The sequence below is a fragment of the Dysidea avara genome, chromosome 10 (genome assembly GCF_963678975.1).
Source record: "Dysidea avara chromosome 10, odDysAvar1.4, whole genome shotgun sequence".
Lineage (NCBI taxonomy): Eukaryota > Metazoa > Porifera > Demospongiae > Dictyoceratida > Dysideidae > Dysidea > Dysidea avara.
In genome coordinates, this window is record NC_089281.1 from 15,821,749 (window position 1) to 15,844,908 (window position 23,160).

Sequence of the window (23,160 nt, forward strand, 5' to 3'; positions counted from 1 at the left end):
ACCTTCATATCACTTCTTCAAACTTCCAAGCTAGGAAGCCCTATCACATGTATACACTACCAATACGCACTTCGCGGTAACACAAACTCAAAAAGATGAACTTAGAGGTGTGCTTGCTTTCAATGGCTCCATAGCAACATCCACAAATTACCCACAATCGAAATGTATCCGGCATTAAAAACACATTACGTAACTACTTGGAAGGCAAGCAAGAGAAATTGGATTTATAGGTAGGAAATCATTTGGTTGATCATTGTTGTACAGATCATTAGTGAGATAAGCGGTGTTAAAGCAATTCCACTCGAATTAGGCGCACTTGTTTTATGTGATCACATGTGCAGCGCGTGCGCGTACAGCGTGTTGTCGCATGTGAAACATGGCGTTTTGAAATATGGTCGAATTTAGTTTGACGATGTACCAGCCTCTTTGTTGATCTTTAATAGGTAATAAAGAGAGTAAGATGTCTATGAAATATCATAGGTCAGCATTTTGTAAATTATATAAAGTGGAGTTGATTGTATAACGCGTGTTGGCCAGACTACATTTAGTTCTTTATGTTGAAACTCATAATGTATGTATTGCGACATTTCTTTTCCGTCATGTAACCTACTTGTAAATGTTCCGTTGTGTCATGGCGGTTTATTTCACGTTCTAATTATAGTTCGCCATTTAAGTGTTCGTACGCGTTCACATGTTTGTATTTGTTGTAGAACAAAATGGACTTGAACTCGGTGGTGAAATAGTTTACTGATAATTTACAGTAAGATTAGGACAAAATGTGTTATTATTTACGCGGTAATTTTGTTTGCAGATTTCATTTTTTACTCTTCAACACTTTGTATTTTTAGTAGAGGAATTTTGGTGCAGTATGTCACAAGCGGTGGTGACCTCGGTTGTGACAAATCATCCTTGTGTCACCGCTATTGAGAGTAGCAACAGTTATGCTGTCACAACTACAGTTGCTAAAGTGTCTCCAAGCGTTTCTCAACCGCAATCATTTTCATCACCTGAGGCATCAGTTTCTGCTGGGCAATATTCACAACTTTCTGCCTTCCCTGACGGCTACATGCACAACCAACAAGTATGATTAATTGTGTTAGTTGTTGATATGTTATTATTTTGAAACGTATGTCTTGAGTTGTGTAGTTAAAGTGAGCAATTTAAGCAACACTTGTTCATGCGAGTCATTATTTTACTTGTAAAACCTTTAAGCACACGTAAGGCTATTGTGTGCTATATGTTAACACTGTCTGAAGAAATCCACTTACAATGCAGTGAAGGTTTACAGTGGTGTGTTTAGACCAGGACTATGTTCAGTAAATCTTAATTGTTGTCATGATAGTGTTTTATGCTTGGGTGGATGTTATCTGTAAATATAGGATGGTGTGGTTTGTGTGTAGAGCATTTCTTGCTTGTTAAGAAGTACTTTCTAAGCTTTGTAGAAAGCTTTTATAGTGGGAGTCATGTTGGTTAATAATGTTACCCATGTCACTCTGAAGTGTTAGTGTATTTTTTGTCTGTAGTGGTCTCTGGTGTATTTAGTTGCTGTCTATAGATGCAAACTCTTTTAGCAAACTATTTGAATAAGAAAAAATAAAGCCCTCCATAATTAGGACTAAAATTTTGGTCCCAACATCGTACATCTTACCCCTGAAATAACAAAAAAGAAGACTGGTGTAAATTCTTTGTCCCAAAGTGTACATGCATGTATGATAATTCACTGTAACATGATTTGGTATAGGTCAAGTTGTAGTATAAAGGACTGCTGAAGTGATGGCATTTGTACATAACTCTGGCTATTCACAATTGACAAATTCCTGGTAGTATTAGTATTGCCTTTGCTGCTAGTGTGTTTACGATTTATGTATTGGTCCAAAGTGGATTAATTTTGCCTGTCACTATGACTACAGTATTAAAATTGGAATATATTAAACAGTTCATTGGTGTCTATACATTCCTGAATATTGACATAATATTTGATTGTTAAAAAGTGTGGTCTAATATTGTATCCCATTCTCAGTTAAGCCATTAAAGAAGCCATACTAGTATGACCATGTAGTGTGGATGTCTGGCTTCTTAGTTACTACCATTGGTGTAAAGGTGACAAAGGTCAAGTTAACAAAAGATCTTTGTGCTGGGACCTTGTTTCTAATAGATTTTATGGTGTTGTAGCCATCTGGAAGCTTTAATTAGCAGTGGTAATTAGTTTATGTAGTATCAAACAGATTGACTGTTAATATGAGGGTTTGGTGTGTGTGTGTGCCTGTGTGCACGCATGCTCTGCGTGCACGCGCGCATGTGTGTGTACATATGTGTGTCTGCGTATATATCAGACACTGTCATACAGGAAATAATTATGCAATACCATTAGTACTGTATATCTGGAGCCTCCATAATAACTGTGTTTCTGTCATCTGTGTTGTTATTGTTGTTGAAGTATTCACAGTGTTATTTCTCTCACTGTACAGCCAAAGATCAAGTTACTAACACGTCCTCACGCCACTTCCAATGGTACAGCTAACAGTGAAGTGGTACAGGTGAGTCACCATAGTACCATCAGCAATAGATGATACTTCTCTTCAATAACTCAAGTATGATAGAAAATTCTCTGTAATAAAATTTTGACCTGCTCATTTTACTTCTGAAAGAATAAAACCTCTTTGTTGTAAAAAAAAAATAGGCCAAAATTTCTTTCCCCAAAATGTCCATTATAGAGAGGTGTCTACATGTACTCTTCCCTCCTTCAGCTAAACAACATGGACCAGCTACCGTCAGTTACCAACATTACTGATGTCTCAACTTCTTCAATGATTTCTGGCATGACCCAATTGTTATCTGGTGAAAATGGCAGCAATGAGTGGCAGCAGCAACCAATGGCTCTGGTCGGACCAAGTGAGAGATGTGATGATGAAAACCCTTCTGTCAATCTACACGAGTTCTTGGCCAACACAATGCGCTCACCTCAGTAAGAGAATTATTAAAATGCACAACACACACACAACAGACACAATCCATCACAGATATTTGTTTGTCTTCAGAGTTTCCCAGATGTCTTAATTACCCTGCAAGGGTATTTTGTGTGGAAAACCCCTATAACATTCATGTGATGAGTATTGCATGTTTATTTAGTTAGCTAGTGCATGTATGTCTGGACTGTACGGTATGTAGTATTGGGGAGTTCAATGTAGGTGTTTTTTTGTGTGTAGCATGCATCTTAAATTTCTTCCCTATAGGGATCATCGAGACAGAGTATACCTGTTACAATTAGAGGAGATGTTTAGCAATTATATCAAGGACCCTACAAAGTGAGACTCTTACAATATACTGTTGTAGTATGTATTGTTTTAAATTGAGACAGTGTGTGTGTTTGTGTGTTGAGTATGTTGTTGGACACAATATTCATTTTTGAGATTGCTACTGCCAGTTGGCAGCACAATGAAGCCTGTTAAACATGTAATCCAGACACAATTAAAACAGAGACTAATGAATATTATCCATTAGTACTAACACTGACCTGGAAAGTCAGGTCACCTTGGTAATCACAAGGTGTCTGTATTTATACTGTGATGTATTTGCACCCTCTGATACTGTTTCACCGTCGCTATTATGATAAAATTTTTGCAATTGGCACTTTGAAAGCAGCTACTGTTGCTGAAGTTGGATTTATATTTTTATCAGATGTAATGTTGTAGGCTAGAGGTGTGTAGTGACTTCAGAAACTGTTCTGTATAGAGAAGTTGATTTTACAGTGTTCTTTATATAGAGGTTACAGGGATGTGCCCGGGTTTAGAATAGTGGTGGCTACAAGAGACAGAGTTGAGTCCAGAAATGTAGGATAGGGCCTTAACTGAAGTGAATTTGTGGTAGTTTGTGAGGCTATTTTATTTGAGTGCTGGTTGGTACCGACCACTGTGGACACATCCCTGAGTCTTTTATAGAGACGTTAAATGTTTGTACAGTGCCCTTTGTAGATAGGGGAGTGTACGTTGTCCTTTATAAAAAAGTTAAAATGTGTAGTGACCATTATTTAGAGCGTCTCTTAAGAAGTGTTCCGCTGTTCCACTGTATTGTTTATTGACACCACCATGATACAATGAAATCCTTGTCATTTCCTTTCTTAGCACCAATCCGATGACCCTACCTCCAGACACTTCATACCATCGGATGCTGGCCCATCGAGTAGCTGCTTACTTTGGTCTCAAGCATAGTGTTGATCCCACTGGTAATGCTGTGGTAGTGTGGAAGATTGCTGAGTCCAAAGTGTAAGTTATGTGTTGTTTTGTACTGTGAAAACTACCCTAATTTGATTAGTATTTGCGTGCGTGCGTGCTTGCGTGCATGTCGTACCCCTCCTGGTAATATGCCAATGTAGTGATTTTCCCAGTTGCAGAACTGGTGAACACATGGGTACGTAAACTACCAGAGTGCTTGAAGAAAGTATTTTATAGAATTGCACTCCTCTGGAATGTGTTTGTAGTGTTATATCAGGCATGAACAATAATTGTACGTGGTCATTAGTGATACCACGATATGAAAATTTTAATATCACGATAATCATGCTATCATGCGACTTATATCATGATATATTAAATGAATTGAATATGTTAATGTTTTCACAGGACTCGGTCAATTTATAGCAGTGATTTGACAAAGTTGACACTTGTTTTTTATGCATCACATGTTGCCAGAGATATCCTCATACTTTGCAAATATCAAGTCACTTTCACTAAATAATTTCTGTTTTATATATCACAATACAGCTTTTTTTTAATATCACAAATGAAATATATATCATGAAATATTTCCATCAAGATTGTCACAATATATGATATATCGTGCATCACTATGGTCATTAAAAATAATTGTACATGGTCATTAAAAGATTGTTGTAAACCTTCGTGGGAGGTCCGTGACTGACATTTGTTGTCATTACTTTAAGCCTTGTTTCTCTTTTACAGAACCATTTATAGTTGCAAAATTCACATCATTGTAAAGTACAGATAAAATAGAACCTGAATATCACTTAATCAGCTCACGTGAAATGTTTTCTGATGTAGCGAATTCTTATACTAGTACACGTGATGTGTGTTGTACCCCCTGTGTTATCACCATATGTTTAGTGCCATAGGTAGGGAATTTTCCATGTTGTAATTATTCACGTGCTTTGTTTCACTATTTTTTATTGGTGTGATATATGTGTGTGGCCGTGACTGCTTTATTAGAGTATCTTGATTTTGCTACTTATCTACGCAATAGATTAAGAGGCACGGTTGTCATGTCTTATTTTCTACAACTAAACTGCAGCTGATTGTAGCTAGATGATTTAGGGGTGTGGTTGCACGACTCTGATCATTTAAGGGTGTGGTTGTGCCATGTGATAGTTTTATAACTAAAGTCACACATTAAGGCTAGGGCTAATATTGAAATTTACCTTCGAACGTTCACTAATAAATTGTTTGAACATTTGAAGCTTTTGGTGTTAGCTTTCAGATTACAGCATATATGCACATCTTTCTTAAGTTTTATCTTTTTAATCCTATTAATAAGTTTGTAACCATTTGGAAAATGTATAGCAACAGTTCTGAATGGTGCGATATATTGATTGCAAATGGGCGTGTCCATTATACTGCAATCATGCATAGGTAAACACCATCTAACGGCTAAAAGGATGTTTCCATGTATTATCTATCACTTTATAAGGTGTTTTAAGGCTACAGCAAGCTAAACTGCAATGGTTTAAAAGTGGGCGTGGACATGAAGATTGATCACAAAGAGACGAACATTGATCGCGCAAGATGAATAAGCTGCTGCAATAAAGATAGTGATGTTTATTTGTAATTCTTTCGTAGACTATGAGTGCATTACGAAGCTTCTAAGGATACTTTTATAATTTGAAGTTTGCTTAACCTTTGAACCCCTGGAACATTCAAAGCTTTGTCCCAGCCCTAGTTCTACTCCCTCTTACAATAGTGTAAGTGCTTCTTTGTTGCATCTAATATGTTCTTCTAAAGAAAGTGGCCTTGGTATGGTTTCCTTGCACGAAGAAAGGTGATCATACAATTGACAATAAAAAGAAAGCAAAGTGCAGAAGGCAGCACTTGTCAGAACCATGTGCTATGCATGGGTTGGTTATTGTGGTATGAAATTTTACCCCTTAAACACTCTAATAGAGCAGTCAAACATGTGAACACCTACAATGCTAGCTAATATATTTATCACAATGCATGTGAATGGCTGGTCACAAGTTGTCAAGTGGAGATGTTGTAATTGGCTGTGTTCTTACATCCTTAACTATATTATGTAGAAAGACTTTGAGACAGTATTTTAAGTCTCATACTTCATCAGCTAGAATAAAGAGGTCATACTACTCAGTCCGTTTGTCCTTGAGAGTTCATTAGTATTTAGAGTGTGTTTTATTAGAGTGGCTCCACGACCAGATGTCTCATGGTTGCACTAGTGATGTACAATGCATGATGTATGATACATATATCACTATAGTGTGCACAAACTACACCTGATCACCTTATGTACCTTAAATTCCTACAGGCCAGAGCATAGATTTGAGGAGCACATTCCTGCTGAGGATCATGACACTTTGGAACCAAAGAAGCAGATCTTGAAACGTTCCAAAGAGCTAGTAGCTACTGCTACTGCTGTCTCACAAAAGGTATGGCCTTAGAGTAGGGTACATAATGGATATATACTGCCATTAGGTTGAGCAGTCATCTGCTATGTCTAATGCTGACATGAAAAGTATTGAGGAGAAGCAGGAGGCTTATGATAGAGCCAAAGCTAGAATATTTAGTCAAGAGGTATGTCTGTAGTGTGTGTGAGTGTGTGTGTGTGTGTGTGTGTGTGTGTGTGTGTGTGTGTGTGTGTGTGTGTGTGTGTGTGTGTGTGTGTGTGTGTGTGTGTACGCATGCGAGCGCATGTGTGTGGTGTGTGTACGCTTGCGAGTGCATGTGTGTGGTGTGTGTGGTGTGTGTTTGTGTAGTAAGACAGAATGGCCTGTTATTACAGCACTAGCCTAGTAATCACAACATACTAGATTTGAGGTGATAGGTTTATCTTCAGGTGCCTCGTGAAACTGGGCTCAGCCTCCTAAGGGGTACTAATTCTGCCCCCTGGAGGAGATTTGTAGGGACCTGAGCAAGGTTAGCTCAGTGTTGCTTTGGGTATGCTGAAGGTTTTGCTTTTGGGTGTATTTTTGTACAAAATGTGGTGTGCGTACACATGTGATGATGGCTGCTATTATTACACATGTTATATTGTATGACTATAAAGCTTAACTCATCACAGTCAAGAAACGGCTCCAGACCACAGCAACAACAGTCACTATTGTCAGATGCCACAGAAGCAGCACTCAACAACTCTACAGGAGATCACAGTGATGTCAAGTTCCCTTCTGAAGAGCCGAGAGATGATACCAGCCCGGGTAGCCGAAGCAGAAGCTCCAGCCAAGGCAGCAATGTCTCTTCCAGTTGGACAACACCAAGTAGAAGCCGTCCATCATCCAACCGGCGGCCACAGCAACAACCTAAGTTTTCCCCCAGACAGTCATATGTGCAACCAGGCAACTATATGGCCACTGGCTATGTGAGTCATGTAGTGTGTGTAGGTAGAATTGGGCAGTATAGTGTTTTATTGTTCTGGTGAAACAAACTATTTGTGACTGAATCATATTTAAATACATACGTTTTCTGTGCAATTTTGAAATCTGCTGTGTGCATGGTAATTTTATACAAATTATATGACGTATGTAGTAGAATCAATGCTGTGGTATTTTTATACCATGACTTTGCCTATAATGTTGTATGAGCTTTGAAAAAGTTAAATTCTGTCAAAGACACAAGTGGTAACATCGCATACTAGTGGGCTTTAAAAGGAATAATACACAATTTTCATACTATAGTAGGTGTTGTAAGATAATTCTGGTACTAACCAGTTACAGTGATATGTTTCTATCATCACAGTTATAAGTGATTATTCTCATCTTGGTATGTGTGATTGATCTTGCTATGTTAGGGCACCTGGCTACTATTAAGTTAGGTATTGAAGTTGCTAGTACTACAGTATTTAAGTATTGTGGTGATACTATACTTAGGTGTTGGGGTGACTAGAGTATTATTATGACCTTGATTGTTCTTCAATTATGTAGCAGGCCCAGCCTATTGCACCAGGGATGTTACCGATGTACTATCAGCAGCAGCAGCAGCAGCAACAGGCAGCCATGTTGCAGCAATACAACTCTCAAGGGTTCCCTCAGTTTGTCCCGTTTGGTCTCAATCCTATGATGAATCCTGCAGCCGCTGCAATGTATCAGCAAAATATGAACTATGCCTTCCAGCATCACCCGCAGCAATTTTACTTGAATAATAATGGTCAAGGTGTGTTTGTGTTTGTAGTGTATGGTGCAGTGTGCATGATATTTGTGTGGGTGGTGGTGTTTGTGTATGTGTGCGTTACGTGTATGCAAATGTGTGTGCATGTGAGTAAGTGTGTACGTGTGAGTGTGTGCATGTGAGTCAGAGCTGGCAAAGGAGAACTAGCCACAGGAGGCTGTGCTATTGTTCTTTCAGGTAAAGATGTGGGCACTCGATCCCACCTGAACCTCATCTGTATGTATGTTGATGCTTCCCCAGTCAGTACACACGACCATTTATATAGTAGACAAAGGCTTTGCTGTTGTTTTTTTGCTTTTGTGTGCAGTGTGTGTGTTTGTCTGTCTGTGGTGTGTATGTATATAGCTTGACTTAAACAGTTTATTTGACCTGTTTCCTGTACAATGATTTGTAGTTTCCTTGTGATTACTGTGTGTTCTATTAGAGAGTGGTCAGTGTATACCCACTAAACTGTTCCTCTCCCATATACATGTAGTGTACCTGGCTAACCCAGCCATGAGACCAGTCTACATGCACTCACAACAACAACAAGGAGTGTATCATCATCCACACCTTCAGAACACAGCAGCAGCCACAGGCATCATCAGACCTGTACCACAACATGCCCAGCCACAAGCAAACAGGGTAAGGCATCAGTGTAATGGCAGAGGAGGTTGGTCACATGTATTGGCATGTGTTAATTGTATATCCAAACATGCCATACTGATATATTGGAATACCTTTTTATCATCTTCTTAGCTAGGAAATGTACATGTTAAAAGATTTTGTGATGTTTCTGGAACAATTTACACATACAGTATCATGTTGGGATTGAATTCATTAAGATCTCAAATGTTTAATGGTGTGTGACCAACTTCCTCACTAGTATAATAATGTCCCTATATATATATATATATGTTGGTATGATCTTCTGTTGCATACTGTGTAGTTTGTATCAAAGCCAGCTCACAGTTCCAGTGGCTTATGGAAGCCAGTGGCCACACAGCCACAGCAGCAGGTGGGTCACTTAAGAACAGCAGGAGGCAATGTCACAGCTGCTGCTATTCAAGAGTACCAACTAGCCAACCACATGGAGAGTGGACTGGTATTGAACAATGATATGAAAGAGGACCGAGAATCAACAGAACAGTCACCACAACAAACTACTCCAGTAACCAGTTCTGGTCAACAACTGAGTACTCAACAAGTGGTAGTGACCGCGTCGCCTCAGTATAGTAGTGTACCACAGGAGCATGATGGTGGACAAATTACCACTGCAGCTCATGAATCATCCTTCCCTGTTAAAATCATCCCTCATATGACGTCCACTGGGCAGGTACAATATGTGGCAGCTCCGGTCAACTCTCATGGCTATCCTGCCCACTTAACTGGTGCTACAATGGCAGCAGCCGCAGCCACTAATCCATACTCGTACCAGCTACAAAATGCTCCCTCCACCCCTCCCATTACTATGATTAATCCATCACAGCCTGTGTTATTCTCACCCCCCTCATCCGGACCCCCTACCCCTAGTCATTACATCCCTCAGGGGCTGTTCTCGCCGCCACCTCAACCACCCATATTAGTCGGGATGGGGACTGCACAGACTCAACAACAGCAGCAATTATCCAACTTGGTTACCCAGCAGAGTAGTACTGAAGGGAAGGAGAGCAGTAGTAGCAGTGATACACGTCCTGTTGTCACCAATACTAATACTAACGCTATTGCTAGTAACAATGAAAAGACAATTTCCACAAGTGATACAGTGCAACAGGCCAGCAGTACACAAGCAGTAACCACCAGTATTAGTACTAGTGGTACTACAACATTGAACAAACAGAAGGACACTCACATTACAGGCAATTATTCTGCTACTGATTTACCACCACGATTTCAGCAGCGCACTGGAGGCTCTGCAACACGTTATCAGAATCAACGGCATCCATCAAACCGACAGAGCACGAAACAGATGAACATGGATGTTGCCACTGCTTCTTTAGCTATGACTAACCATTATGGTCCTTTATCATCATTAAAAAGAGAACCACTTTTACCTACTCCTACAACTGCTTGTATTATTCCTCATGACCCTTTACACTCAGGTAATATAACTTAAAAAAAAAAAAAAACATTATCTAATTTTTACTTTTTTTATTCAGGTGGACAAGAAATTCTTGAGATTCTACGCTTTCCTACTGATGTGTCACAATCACAGGCAGCGTTAGTTGAATTAAAGAAACTAAATGCATCAATATTGAACATTAAGAAAGGCAATGGTGAGGACATCTATGTAGCAAGATTTGAATCGCCTCACCATGCCCAAATGGCCATACAACAAACTAACAAGCAACAACCTTATCAACTTGTAGTTCCTTCACCGCAGCATAAGAAGATAATTCTGGCGGCTCTGAGTCGCCATACACAACAAACAGCAGCAGCAACCAATAGGTCAAGTACATGAGCCAGCCACACTTGGTCTAGCCATCTGGTGGCTAAAGTAATTTATTTTATTATTAAGATAATATTGTATAATATTATTGTATACACACTACTACCACAAATGTTGTACTCTAGTTGAATTGTACCTGTAGTGTGTTTTGTTACCGTTTAATATGAGAAAATCATTATCTTGTCATTGTCTATGTAACACAAGTTGGGAATAATACCAAAGTGTATGTAAGCAAACACATTACGAAAAAACTACAATTTTCACACAGCACATAATTATGGTATAAAAAAGGTATTAATTTATCTTTATTACACAACAATCTTATTGTACATCATTAGCTTCTACAGTGACTTCTCTGTCACTATTACTAGTACTGGGGTCTTTGTCTGGTGGTATGTTTGTGTTGTCCAGTGTGTGATCACTACTCTCTGACTGATGTGAAGATGGTGATGTGGGCTGTGAGTGTAGTAGTAAGGTGGCCTTCTTGTGGTTCTCCACTGGTGTGTGTGCTTCTAACACCTCTTCCATTTTTCCGAGCATTCCCGATGCAGTCAACCGTGCCTCGGGATCCTGATCCCAGCACTCAGGGATGGCTTCTGCCAACATAGCTAGACCCTGGAATTATTAACAAGTCAAATTAATACTAGTATGCCACTTTGTCAGTATCACCTCATGTTTCTTCCATGACTCTGGAATCTGTGGCCTCTTGTTCTTCTGTACAACGATGCGTCTCATAGCTTCCAATGTGGGACGCTCCCCAACTTCCTTGACAAACGGCAAGCTATACTCAGGGACCTCATCTGTCAAACACGAAACACACAATGACATAACCAATAACAGGAAGACTATGTTGATGAAGTATTTACCATCAGGCATGACATAGCCTTAACTAGTAACTAGATGTTCACAAGTTCAGGTCATAAAAGCTAATCACAGGAAATGATTGATCAATAATGTAGTGGTGTTAGACAAGTAACAGTGATAAGCACCACAGAACCCTTACTGGGATTCACTACACACCCATCTTTATGTTGTGTGATAAAAACTTGAGAACTACAACATCCAATACCTACCATCACATGTTGAACACCTTGATGCTATCTCCCATAGTACCAAGGCCAGTGCATACATGTCGATCTGTTTGAAGCTTTCTGTGTCTTGAAGATTAACACTGGCATCGAGGGCTTCTGGTGACATGTACCTATAGGTCCCCACCTATGATATTGAACAATAGACAGTATCACTCATTGACCTCAATACAAACATTGACATTCACTTGAAAGGCTACAAGCTTATTAATCACACCTGACAAAAACTTCCATATGGGGTTCATGGAAAATTAAGTGGTCATGACTATACCTGTCCAATGTTGGCTAGTTCACTGAGGTCCATATTTGGATCAAGCTGTAGTGACAGGCCCAGGTCTGATAGCACAAGGTCCCCTGTGTCATTCTTCACCAAAAAGTTGGAGCTCTTTATGTCACGGTGAGCTATGGGTGGCTTTTCTTGGCACACCCCATTGTCATCATAATAGCTTTCAGCATGAAGGTGGGACACTCCCGCCAAGGCTGATGTGATAAAATTACAAGTTTGATTCCAGTCAAGCGTGTGTGCTTTTAAATAAAAGCTTAATGACCCAAGTGGACAGTACTTGAGCACCATAAGATACTGGGCTTCATATCCCTGGCCTTTCTGATCACTACCAATGTACTCTAGTATGTTGGGGTGGGCTGTTGATGGAAGGCTGTATAGCAATTGTTCATTTCTCCAGCTAGGTGCGTCCTTGAAAGATAGTATCTTACAGGCAACTATTTCTCCATGAAGATCAGCCTTCCATACGTGACCAAATCTACCAGCACCAACAACTTCCATTGGCTTGACAGGAAGCTCCGTTGGTTCTTTTAGTCCTGATTCATTTTGATCATTTTCATCACTCTGACCAACTCTATAATTCCACTTTGGACAAGCATGAATGATGTAAATGCTGACAGCCAAAATTGCTCCCACAATGACAACAAATCCAACTGAAAGGCCCACAGATAGAGCTATTATCTGATTGCCACTGAGATCTGGAATAAAAAAAAGTGAACACTTGCATTATTGGATGCTGCAGAATTTAGTAATTGATTAGTGGTTAACAAAAACATCTGTTACCATTGTAAACACCACAGTAAATACACTAATGAGATTATCACATAAACAGTTTACCATAGTTGGAATATTAACATGTACAACAGTTATATTAGTATGAACAATCAGCCACATCTGTGTAATAAAACAACTATGGGTCAACCTATTGATACCTACATGCACGCACACACACAACACACACACATATTTGCGCACACTATACATATACACATGCACATACCATCATCATCACCATGAATTACTGGACCAATCACAACATTAGAAGGTGTGAGTGTGGTAGGACTCGTGGAAATGGACACAGTTGTTACAGGATCTATAGTAGTGACTGTTGAAGCAGTGGTGGTGGTAGTGGTTGTAGAAGTTGAGGTAACAAAGTCATTCAGATCTATTTCAAATTCCCTGTTACATCGTGCTCCTAAACAAGTACAGAGGAAACTTCCAGTCTCTACGGTGTCTGGTAGAGGGTCATTGATTGTTTGACTTCGACAAACTGGTGGTGGCATATTGTTAGACGATCCACCTAAACAGCTACTTACATATCCCCAAGAAGATGAGGGGTCATTACGGAACCAGGTAGTAGCACATCTTTGAAAAGTTCTGGAGTTACAACGTGTAACAGTAGTTAGGCAACTGTCATCCACCACACACTTCATTGACCTTTTATCAGCACTCAGAGTACAATTAGGTGGTGCAGCACAGCCAGTAATACAGTCTCGTTCATCATATATGACTGTAGGTGTTGGTGTACCAGTGATTGTAGTGGCAATTGTAACTGGCATATTGGTTGTTACTGGAACATCTGTAGACATCATAGCTACAGTAGATGAGGGCTCAGGATTACTACTAGTGCTACCAGATCCTACTTCTGATGAAACCGCTTCTGCTGGTATAACACCAGCTAAGAAATTACGGTTACATAAATGTCCATAGCATCTACAGGTGAATGTACCAGTATCCACAGTATCCACTTCCTTGGGATCAAAACATGTTTCACTAAAATCACATGGAGATACATTTGATCCAGCACTGACACAATCAGATAAAATCGTCCACGAAGTCCCTGAACTAAACCTACCCCAGAATGTCATACACACATACCATTCTGAATTGCAGGTTATTGGGACACAGTTAGAAGGAAGGGTACAATTGACCAGTTGGTTATCTGATGATACATCACAGTCACCTGTCGTACTACATTTCATACATTGCTGTACTTCTGGCTGGTCAGGACAAGCTCCATTAACAGCACAAATCAGGAGTAGCAAAAATATACTTCCAATTATCAGCATTGCTGCACAAAAGAAAGAAAAGGTAATTAAACAGCTACAAGAATCAGATCTATCAGATGTTAGTTGTATCACACATCATGCTAGCTATAATCCATAACCTTAATATTGAAAGTTTGTGACAAATCAAAACACTGAGCATTGAACAAGAGAAGCACATTTTGCAAGACAATGCTCCTGTACATTATCTCACATATTAGGGAGTTAAAACAATAAATCAATCAAATCAAAGTATTGTATGACACATGGTATAGTGCATATGTAACATTACACATTGTGATATGGTTTCCTTGACAAGCTAGTAAAATTTGTTTGTCCACAACAGCTTGAAGCTGGCCATACATGCAACTGTACTAATTGTAACAGCAATTATAAGAATATTAGATAACAAGATTATGTATTGATAGGGAATGCCACTATTTTAGCCAATTATTGAATTAGTGGTAATTGTTCAATTATACACAATTAGTAGGATGGAGTAATAATTTGTCACTAATTATCCACAAAATTTGCTCATAATAAGTTGGGGGATAGTATAATTGCACCTAATGGTTGTGGTAGCTTATCCACACAACACTGAAACATACACACATGTGCAAAGTAACTACAATGACTCAAACACATAAGACACAAACATCAGATAAAGGAGCTAGTAAGTAATTCAAATTGTGAAGGCACTAGCTACTAGTTGGGGTCACCACATAGGCGATGGGAACATGAGCTTTATGGAGAAGGTACTATAATCATGACTCAAACCACAAGCCACTTAACCAATTAAAATTTACCAATCTATAGATGTGGGTTATCTAGTTATTTAATTAAATTTTCACTGTAACAGCTGGAAAAAACATTTAAACAGTGTAATGGTCAAAACATGACTTTACTCCCACCACTGTAATCCATGCCTACAAGTTACACCACTCAAGTTTCATGTTCTGGTATAGAGGGTGTACAACAATGATGATCAACTATCTTTAGTCATGCATGAACTATGTTGGTTTTCGCAGAAAAATGAAATTCCAGTGACTCCCCCAGTCCAAGCAGAGACAAGGACATCAGTAGAGTTAACATAGTACACCACATCAATACACTAACCACACAGCAGAGCATCTCAAAACTATAACTGCTAACAAGAAGGATTAAGTCAATTGAAATGTAAGACAACAAACTATAAGCAGTTACGTTCTTTATGGATACTTCCACTGGTTGCTAAGGTGTAACAGTAAGTTGATATCAGTAACTATTATGTAGTAGGTGATATTTATCACTACCATGCATGCAAACTTAGGTGGGCTATGTGAACAACATATCAAATGATATCTTGTTTATTTATTTCCAGAGCTGAACAATTAGAATATAATGCAATTACTATATTGACAGTCATAATAATCATTGTACCAGTCACATTAAACTAATAACAATCATTTGGGTATGTTTCATATAAACTCTCAGTACAACACATTTGCCAAAGTGATGCAATTGCAACCACGTGGCGGCTATAGCAACTATACAGTGTGAATGCAACACACCAACTTTACGAATATCAGTGGTATAGCCAAACAACATGATCAAGATCAAAGGTCACATTTTTGTCAAGCATGAGGCAAGCAGCTAGCTATATGTATAAGCAGCTATACGGACATAGCTACTTAATCTTTCTGCTAGAGCATAAAGCAATCAAGAAACGATCACAAGTAATATTAAGTGATCAAAGTTACAAATATTTGTCAATCAAATCCCCTGATCTTGTCTTCATGTAATGATCACACTTGACTGCCTCAGGTTGTGCAGGAGAACACATACCCAGTTTATGAGTTTATGTACATAATATATAGTTACTAACTGCCCCTGCATGTAGCTATACGCCAACTAGCTAACTTATCATGTGCTAGGGTAATGGCAAGTTCAAAAAATTCAAATAAGGCTTTTGATGTACATAGCATCACTTGATAATCACAGTTATGCGAGTTAAATTACACCAAATACAGTCTAGGGCTTGAATAAGAAGCTGGACAAATCACTGACAACTTATCAAAACCTTGTCACACACTGTTTATAGCAAACAGTACTTTGTGGCCAGTTCTCCGTAACCAGCTCACAATCATATTACCGTGAACCCCAAACATCGACCCAGATATTACACTTACACAATTCTAGCTATAACTAGTGTAGAGATGAGATGAAAGTTCACGCGGGGTCATGCCAATGGGGTAGCGGCAGAAATGGTTAAAACTATCAATACTAACAATCTATACACGCTATGAACTATACAAACACTGTTATTGATTCTTAACTGTATTGATATATACCCACGTTACAATTGACAATTTACGCTCATCCGGCCTTACTGTTTCGGTCTCGAGATGAAGTGGCGACTGTAGCTATCCCTCGAGGCGTAGGAACACAGGTGCTGTTTATCTAACGAAGAATAGATGAGTTGATAAACTTCGATTCTCTGTGAAGACTATCTTTTCATAACAAGCACACTTCGTATCAATTACCATATAGCGGCAAATTATCTACGTAATTTAACCACTGAACAGCTATAAAATGTATTACGTAATGCAGTGCATTATTTAGAATCTAGTTCAACGATAATAGGGTGGGCGGTTCTTCAGTATTCCTCTGTGTTGAATGATAGAGATGGTATATTAGCAGTTGTGTTTTAGCTGGCAGTACCTTCTGGGGTTCCTAGTTGTTCTATCTGACTTTCCAAGTTTGCAATGATGTCATCCAATTCCTTAGTTTCTGGACGGGGAATATTTAAGTCAAATGGAGCCTCAGCCACGTGCACTCCATCTGAAATGCGCCTGTCTTGTAGATCAATCACCTGAAGTGCTTATATAAGCCCAAATTTCTCAAAATCTACTTTATTTTTACTTGTTGTTTGAGCAGTTCAGCTTGGGCACTCTTTTGTGCCATTTCTCTTTCCAGTGATGTTATTCTGTCCATTAATTCTTCTTTCTCTTTGTCCGTAGTCACCACCTATGATATTATGTTTTAAATGAACACCTGGAATCATACACAGTGCTTGGTACTTTGGTTTTGAGAGCTTTAACTTGTTCTTTGGCAGGTGTTGTTTGTTTAGCTTGCAGATATTTTCTGTATGCTAAGTCAAATGCTTGACCCAGAGTGGCAGCCATTTCTCTTGCCTAATGGAGGTGTGCTCATTGAAGTTGCAACAGATAGCTGACTGCTAACCAGATTGTCAACTTCAAGGACGTAACACATCTGGGCTTTTGTGCCCGACTCCCTAGCGATATATGCAAATATGTTGTTACCTTCGCTCTTCTCATCTGTACAGTAGGAAATGTAATGGAGGGAATGGAGATAGAGAATGTTCTAGAAAAAGGCACAGCAATTAAAGTCCAGTGCAGCAAACTGAACTGCCTTACTTTTGATTTGGCTTCTTGGATACGTAGGGCTTTATCAGAGACGTTGAACGAGACCTCTTGAATAGGCTCACCTCGTTCCCTTTTCTGAAATGCCTCAGACTGTGGATTGAATCTTTTGTAAGAATGTTCAATTGTTATGACTGTACCTTGCATGTCTTCACACACTCCCTCACTATACTACTGCCTTGTTCTTTGCTCTCCATCCTAACTGGCATACAGCCGAGGAACTGCAACATTAACACAATGACTACATGATGATAGAGTGATTCACAGTACCTTGCAGGAGTAGGAGACCTTGCCATCTTCTATTGCCTGCACAGGATGCAACCACTTTCCTATGATAGTAAGAAATAAGTCAGTGGTGGAGCTTGGCAAGTCTGTTTTGCCTTAGTTGCAAGTCCTTGGTAACTAGACTGTAAAAACTGCATCTCACAAAACAGGAGACACAAATAAACGGGGATGTTTATCGTGCAAACAAGGACAAGCTTCCCGCCATTTATAACAAAATGGGTGTGGCTATTCCAACAACAATATCCATACTCTCTCAACCTAATATTCCTACGAAAACGTGTAACCAGACTGTAAAAATACTCCAAACACCAGTGCACATATCTTTGTTGCAACACACGCTTACTTTTCTTCACCCCACCAGGTACGCCTCCCGTCCGCTCCTCTTGCTGAGGCTTCTGGTTATGGGCCACCTCACCAGTAGCACCATAAGAACCAAGGTTCACCCCTTTCCGTGACATTTTGGGTTGTTTTCTACTCTTTGGTCAACACACGCCCAATGCTTGGAGGTGGAGTAGTTTCGTCACGTGATGTCAAGGTTTAAATGGCGGACGCGGCAAGTAGTCTTGAAAAACGTGCCCTGGAGCGAAAGGAAAAATTGAAAGCACTTAAAGCAAAAAAGGCAGAAAAGAACGAAGAAGCGGAGAAAGGGGCAGAAAAGTACGACGTTAACCATATGTAAACGAATTGAAATATATGTGTAATTATAAATACATTATGAAATACAGTCTGTATGTTTCACCCTTTTTTGCCACTGGGTAAAAACCCACCAGTTACACAAGCACACCATATTATGTTTAAGTATGTGGGCAATGTAGGCCGCAGAAAGCACTGAAGTTTAGAAGCTATATGCCGATTGATGATACATTGAAAGAGAAGAAACTTCCCAAGACAAAGCCAGAATCAGGTAGGCCAGGCAGTACTATAAAACTCTCCCTGTTTAATGGTAAGATATATTCAGATCCCAAATGCTAATTTTGTAAGCAGTTGTCTGCCAATTGTCTTAACTTTGCATATTAGCATGCAGCATCACATAATGTATATATGTCAGGCCTGCACATGTGTGAGTACGTGTGCTTAGTGTGGACAGATTAATTTTATCCCTTGTACACATTAATACACATACACAGTACATACACACAGTTTGCTGACTGCTCCACAACACAGTTTTGGTGTTCTGTTTGCCCACCATGTCATGTATGAGGTGGGGACCATATTTGGTAGTTGTAGAACTTTGCAAACATCATTTCTGTACAATAAACTTGTTACTTAATGTGGTCCAACTGGATTAAATGTTTAAACTAGAAACACACCCTGTTTACATATTTGCAGAGAAGTGTGTGTGTGTAAAGTTTCTTGCTCAAGCAAACAACAACACCAAGGTGGCCCTAGCTGGGAATCAAACCTGGAATTTTTGATTACCAGGCCAATCACCATTGCTCCAGTCTACCCAGCTGTTAAAACGGGGACTTGGTGGCCTGGTGCCAACTGGGGAAGCTGTAACATCTATGGGTGCCTGGGGAAGCAAATGCTCAACTGGTCCATGTCTCATACTCATATATAGGATGTTCACGTTGAGCTGAATCCTGAAAAACAGCTAAAAATTAAAAGTGGATTTTTTCTCAACTGAGTTAACGTTTCAGCTAACCAGATGATTATTGGTAACAGCAAAGGTGTCAACAACAGACACGTATGGTTTGGCTCCATTACAAGTTCGGGAAAGGGCTGTAATGGACACTGTACTTATATGGCTTCCCCATAGGAAATGTATTGTGAAAATTTTGATTGGCCGTAAATATTATGTCAAACATTTGAACAAAAAGATTTTGAAATATTTTTAGCGGATCAAGCAGTACTACAAATGAGCCAAATTTCAAGATCGTGTGTAATTGCATCCATGAGTTATTAAATGTTTTTGAGGATTCAGCTCAACGTGAACGTACTATAGCAGTTGAAGGTCCAGGTGGGATTTCAGGTGCCCACACCTTCACCTGTGAGACATGGTGCAGCCTCCTGCGGGTTACTAGTCCTGCCCCAGGAGAGCATGCCTGCGCTGACTCATAGCACCTGAGTAGCGCACAGGTGCCCCAGTGCTGGACACTGGGCAGCGTGACTGCGTAGCAGCAGCTGAAGGCTTTGCTTTTGCGTGTGTGTGTGTGTGTGTGTGTGTGTGTGTGTGTGTGTGTGTGTGTGTGTGTGTGTGTGTGTGTGTGTGTGTGTGTGTGTGTGTTACTGTGGCAGTGGTTAAATGATTGTTATGTTGACCTGGTAATAACAATGTGTGTACATGTACAACTGAACACTGTTGTGTTAACTTAAAAGTTGGCATAAACTCTGGCCAAAGAGTTTTGACAAGTTAAGAAACTGTTGTAATGCATGCAGTACATCCCTAACAACAAAAACAACATAATAATATTTTCTTAACACATGCTTATGGTAAGAAGTTTGTGTACCTACCTAATAAATAGCATAAACATTATTTTCTACAACAGCATTTCATGTGTGAACAACATAAATCTATGCCCAAATATGGTATTTCCTTTCCTATACTCAGTGCTATAGTGCATGCTTGAGTTGACAATGAGTCATGTAGTCGAATACAGGGTACACATTTTTAAAATAATCTTGTAATGTTTATTTATCAGCACATAGATGTACTTAATGTGTAAGTTGAACAGTCAACAGAATCCCTAGATATGTCTGTACTCTGGAATCCTGCCTTACCCTTGCACAATCTGTTCTATTAGCACTAACTTTGTGTGAATATGTAAAGGCATTCTAGATCTGCTCACAACTACTAGCAAAAGCCTCTGGCACACTTGTGAAGTGCTGTTAGAATTGTGTATATGTGTGTGTGTGTGTGTACGTGTGTGTACCATTCATTGCTTTGTCGTGATAACATTCAATGTCAGTTTCAGTTTATTATGGCTTGTACAAGAAGAAGCATGTGATGCATTCCTGTCATATTGTCAATGTGTGAGTAGTATACATAGTAATGTTGTTGTGTATGTAGTCGAGGAGCAAGTTAGTGATCAATTGGAGACTGCGAAAAACCCTAACCTTGAAGATGTGGTAAGTTACACACAACACGCACACACGTATGCACACACATTGCTTTTAGTACAAGAGTTACCGAACAACATATGGACCATATCGTCAGAGCTATTGTGCAAGGTATTTCCACCCTCCTGACACCTAGTTTAAAGCTTCTAAGTATGTACTCAATGGCCCTGAGCTAGGTGAGGTGTGCATATATCTTTCCTCTTTTTGGCTTGCAACCAGACATTGAAAGCCATTGACAGCAATCCCTGGTGACCGGATAATTCTTTTTGTTACCAACAATTGGTGTGTTACCGCATGAAGAAACACAAGTTTGTGTACTTATATGCCTATATTACACTAGCAGCCAGGCGTCATGCTCACACATGCACATGCTACACTGCACACACACACACACTCACTCTACAAACACATGTACACACACCCATTACATACTATATAATATACAGTGCGTACTTATATGGAATTGTCTGTTTGTAGAACTTAACCAATTTGGCTCCCAGAAAGATAGACTGGGATTTGAAGAGGGATATATCTAAAAAACTGGACAAACTTGAGAGAAGAACTCAGAAGGCAATATTGGAACTATTAAGTGAGCAGTGTATTATTTTTAACAGACTGGGGAAACTTATACATATGTATGTATTCCGTTTTGAGAGTTGTAATTGCATCAGCTAAAAGTTATTTGGGATTGTGTGAGTGTACATATCCAGAATATTTTATGATGATTTTATGATGATTTGATGGTGTTTGTGTGTGTGTAGTGTAGTGTGTGTGTGTGTAGTGTAGTGTGTGTGTGTGTGTAGTGTGTGTGTGTAGTGTAGTGTGTGTGTATGTAGCGTACACACACACATGCTATTAAATCTTCAACTACCAGTGTTTATTTCACAGGAGACAAATACAAACAAGAGGACAACTTGGCAGAAGCAGTAGAAAGTGTCGGCAACACTGAAGAAGACCTCAAGACTACAGACTCGAATTGATTACCGCCATCATATATCAGTCACAGCACAATTAATCAATAATGTATACTGTTTCACAGTCATTATACTTCAATACAGGCTAAACAATGAGAGAAATGTACACTAAATACTTCATGATTTATATCTTGTCACCTTAGCACATTTTTGATGCAAGCTGTTCACTGGTTTTCACAGAAAGTAGATTTTATAAGGCGTGTAGCATTACTCGTACTTGTGGTCTAATTAATTGTACACACTCTACTTGATGGTAATTTGATCAGTTAGTTTTGTAAGTGATAAGGTTTTGGAATTGGATTCTCTGCTATTCTCTATGAATAAGCTGCCTTCAAAACAGTGTTTGTATGTTAGATCAAAGAGAGGCTGTTTTCATTAAGTGACATTGAAGAGTTTCAAATACTTATCCTTTGACTACATTTTCAATGAACTAGCTAGCTGATGGCTTTGTGTTGGACAAATCTAGCTGGTCTCTTGGCAGCTGAAGATTGACATAAAACTATCCACGTTGCACCATTCCTCTCTGGATCATAAAACAGGACCACTCCTGGTTACTGAGTCATAGTAAATACTGTTTGATCATACATGAAGTACATAATTTGTGTCATGTATCATAACCCAGTCCCTTGATGTACTGGCATGTGAAGTTGTACAGCCAAAATGATGTACGCTGAAAATCGACTATCATGTTTTGATGAGAAGCATTTTGTCTGCAGTATGTAGTCAGGTGAATTGCACATCTATCAGATTCAGTTTCCTCATTGTCTCAGTCCAGTCATTCCACCCACACAAAGGGACATATTTATAGTATAGGATATGCCTGTTAGACACAGTACACTAGCAAGCTATATAGGGTGTGTATGTACATTCTACAATTGTACTTCACTTGGATACCATCCATTGGTCTAGGCTAATATTGGGTAGTTACAACTGATGTGTTGTAGTATATTCTGGCTAACAAGTTCTCTTGCAATGGTACATTGGCTGTTTGCTTTATAATCATGGCTATTATTAACAGCTAATAATATAACATGGGCTATTTTCTCCTTATACTCTTACATAGCTAACATAAACTTCAATTATATACATCAAAGCACACATTAGCCCTTTATGTAAGGCTTTTCATTCTGCTCACTTCTTAAAAACATAATTATAATATAATAACTAATTTCT

General features: G+C 39.2%; 5 protein-coding genes across 8 annotated transcripts in view; 2 read left to right on the top strand and 3 right to left on the bottom strand.

Annotated features, from left to right (window-relative positions):
* LOC136268954 (WD repeat-containing protein 19-like) overlaps positions 1-243 on the bottom strand; it is a 32,680-nt gene extending 32,437 nt beyond the window's left edge. The window contains exon 1 of the mRNA XM_066064428.1: positions 3-243. Within this exon, the coding sequence (XP_065920500.1) occupies positions 3-8 (6 nt within the window). The 5' untranslated portion in view covers positions 9-243. The remainder of the gene's footprint in view (positions 1-2) is intronic.
* LOC136268956 (cAMP-regulated phosphoprotein 21-like) lies at positions 213-11,016 on the top strand. Of its 4 annotated transcripts, none has more exons than XM_066064432.1 (14): positions 213-230; positions 711-760; positions 812-1,081; positions 2,469-2,537; positions 2,748-2,965; positions 3,234-3,305; positions 4,122-4,262; positions 6,547-6,667; positions 6,714-6,812; positions 7,285-7,596; positions 8,159-8,387; positions 8,878-9,026; positions 9,331-10,483; positions 10,541-11,016. In XM_066064432.1, the coding sequence occupies exons 3-14, from the start codon at positions 869-871 to the stop codon at positions 10,840-10,842; spliced, it is 3,078 nt and encodes a 1,025-aa protein (XP_065920504.1). In that variant the 5' UTR covers positions 213-230; positions 711-760; positions 812-868; the 3' UTR covers positions 10,843-11,016. The 4 variants fall into 4 exon arrangements, with proteins under 4 accessions (XP_065920504.1, XP_065920505.1, XP_065920502.1 ...); XM_066064433.1 differs by lacking the exon at positions 213-230 and adding an exon at positions 309-443 and having other exon boundaries at positions 7,300-7,596; XM_066064430.1 differs by lacking the exon at positions 213-230 and adding an exon at positions 310-443.
* Positions 11,017-16,760, bottom strand: LOC136268958 (TGF-beta receptor type-2-like). The gene is made up of 6 exons (XM_066064434.1): positions 16,616-16,760; positions 13,202-14,272; positions 12,190-12,899; positions 11,904-12,045; positions 11,500-11,630; positions 11,017-11,445 (listed from the first exon to the last, which is right to left on the bottom strand). Exons 2-6 carry the CDS (start codon positions 14,268-14,270, stop codon positions 11,152-11,154), a joined length of 2,346 nt encoding a protein of 781 aa, XP_065920506.1. The 5' UTR covers positions 14,271-14,272; positions 16,616-16,760; the 3' UTR covers positions 11,017-11,151.
* LOC136268960 (PTB domain-containing engulfment adapter protein 1-like) lies at positions 16,719-18,499 on the bottom strand. The gene is made up of 9 exons (XM_066064437.1): positions 18,297-18,499; positions 17,939-17,997; positions 17,809-17,889; positions 17,663-17,761; positions 17,469-17,609; positions 17,306-17,419; positions 17,148-17,252; positions 16,947-17,097; positions 16,719-16,892 (listed from the first exon to the last, which is right to left on the bottom strand). Exons 1-9 carry the CDS (start codon positions 18,409-18,411, stop codon positions 16,882-16,884), a joined length of 876 nt encoding a protein of 291 aa, XP_065920509.1. The 5' UTR covers positions 18,412-18,499; the 3' UTR covers positions 16,719-16,881.
* On the top strand, positions 18,449-22,170 carry LOC136268961 (coiled-coil domain-containing protein 12-like). The gene is made up of 5 exons (XM_066064438.1): positions 18,449-18,610; positions 18,769-18,857; positions 20,964-21,022; positions 21,491-21,602; positions 21,902-22,170. The coding sequence occupies exons 1-5, from the start codon at positions 18,495-18,497 to the stop codon at positions 21,991-21,993; spliced, it is 468 nt and encodes a 155-aa protein (XP_065920510.1). The 5' UTR covers positions 18,449-18,494; the 3' UTR covers positions 21,994-22,170.
* Positions 22,171-23,160: the final 990 nt, after the last annotated feature.

Bases quoted from the DNA above. Each gene is read 5' to 3' on its own strand.
- LOC136268956 (XM_066064432.1), top strand. From the start codon at position 869: ATGTCACAAGCGGTGGTGACCTCGGTTGTGACAAATCATCCTTGTGTC. The intron at 3,306-4,121 runs GTGAGACTCTTA...TTCCTTTCTTAG, and splicing joins TATATCAAGGACCCTACAAA to CACCAATCCGATGACCCTAC. The intron at 10,484-10,540 runs GTAATATAACTT...TTTTTTATTCAG, and splicing joins TCATGACCCTTTACACTCAG to GTGGACAAGAAATTCTTGAG.
- LOC136268960 (XM_066064437.1), bottom strand. From the start codon at position 18,411: ATGTCACGGAAAGGGGTGAACCTTGGTTCTTATGGTGCTACTGGTGAG. The intron at 17,762-17,808 runs GTACAGTCATAA...TTCAATCCACAG, and splicing joins AGTGTGTGAAGACATGCAAG to TCTGAGGCATTTCAGAAAAG. The intron at 17,420-17,468 runs GTTAGCAGTCAG...CACCTCCATTAG, and splicing joins TCCTTGAAGTTGACAATCTG to GCAAGAGAAATGGCTGCCAC.
- LOC136268958 (XM_066064434.1), bottom strand. From the start codon at position 14,270: ATGCTGATAATTGGAAGTATATTTTTGCTACTCCTGATTTGTGCTGTT. The intron at 12,046-12,189 runs GTATAGTCATGA...TCAATATCATAG, and splicing joins AACTAGCCAACATTGGACAG to GTGGGGACCTATAGGTACAT. The intron at 11,446-11,499 runs GTGATACTGACA...TAATAATTCCAG, and splicing joins AGTCATGGAAGAAACATGAG to GGTCTAGCTATGTTGGCAGA.
- LOC136268961 (XM_066064438.1), top strand. From the start codon at position 18,495: ATGGCGGACGCGGCAAGTAGTCTTGAAAAACGTGCCCTGGAGCGAAAG. The intron at 18,858-20,963 runs GTAGGCCAGGCA...TTGTGTATGTAG, and splicing joins CAAGACAAAGCCAGAATCAG to TCGAGGAGCAAGTTAGTGAT. The intron at 21,023-21,490 runs GTAAGTTACACA...GTCTGTTTGTAG, and splicing joins ACCCTAACCTTGAAGATGTG to AACTTAACCAATTTGGCTCC.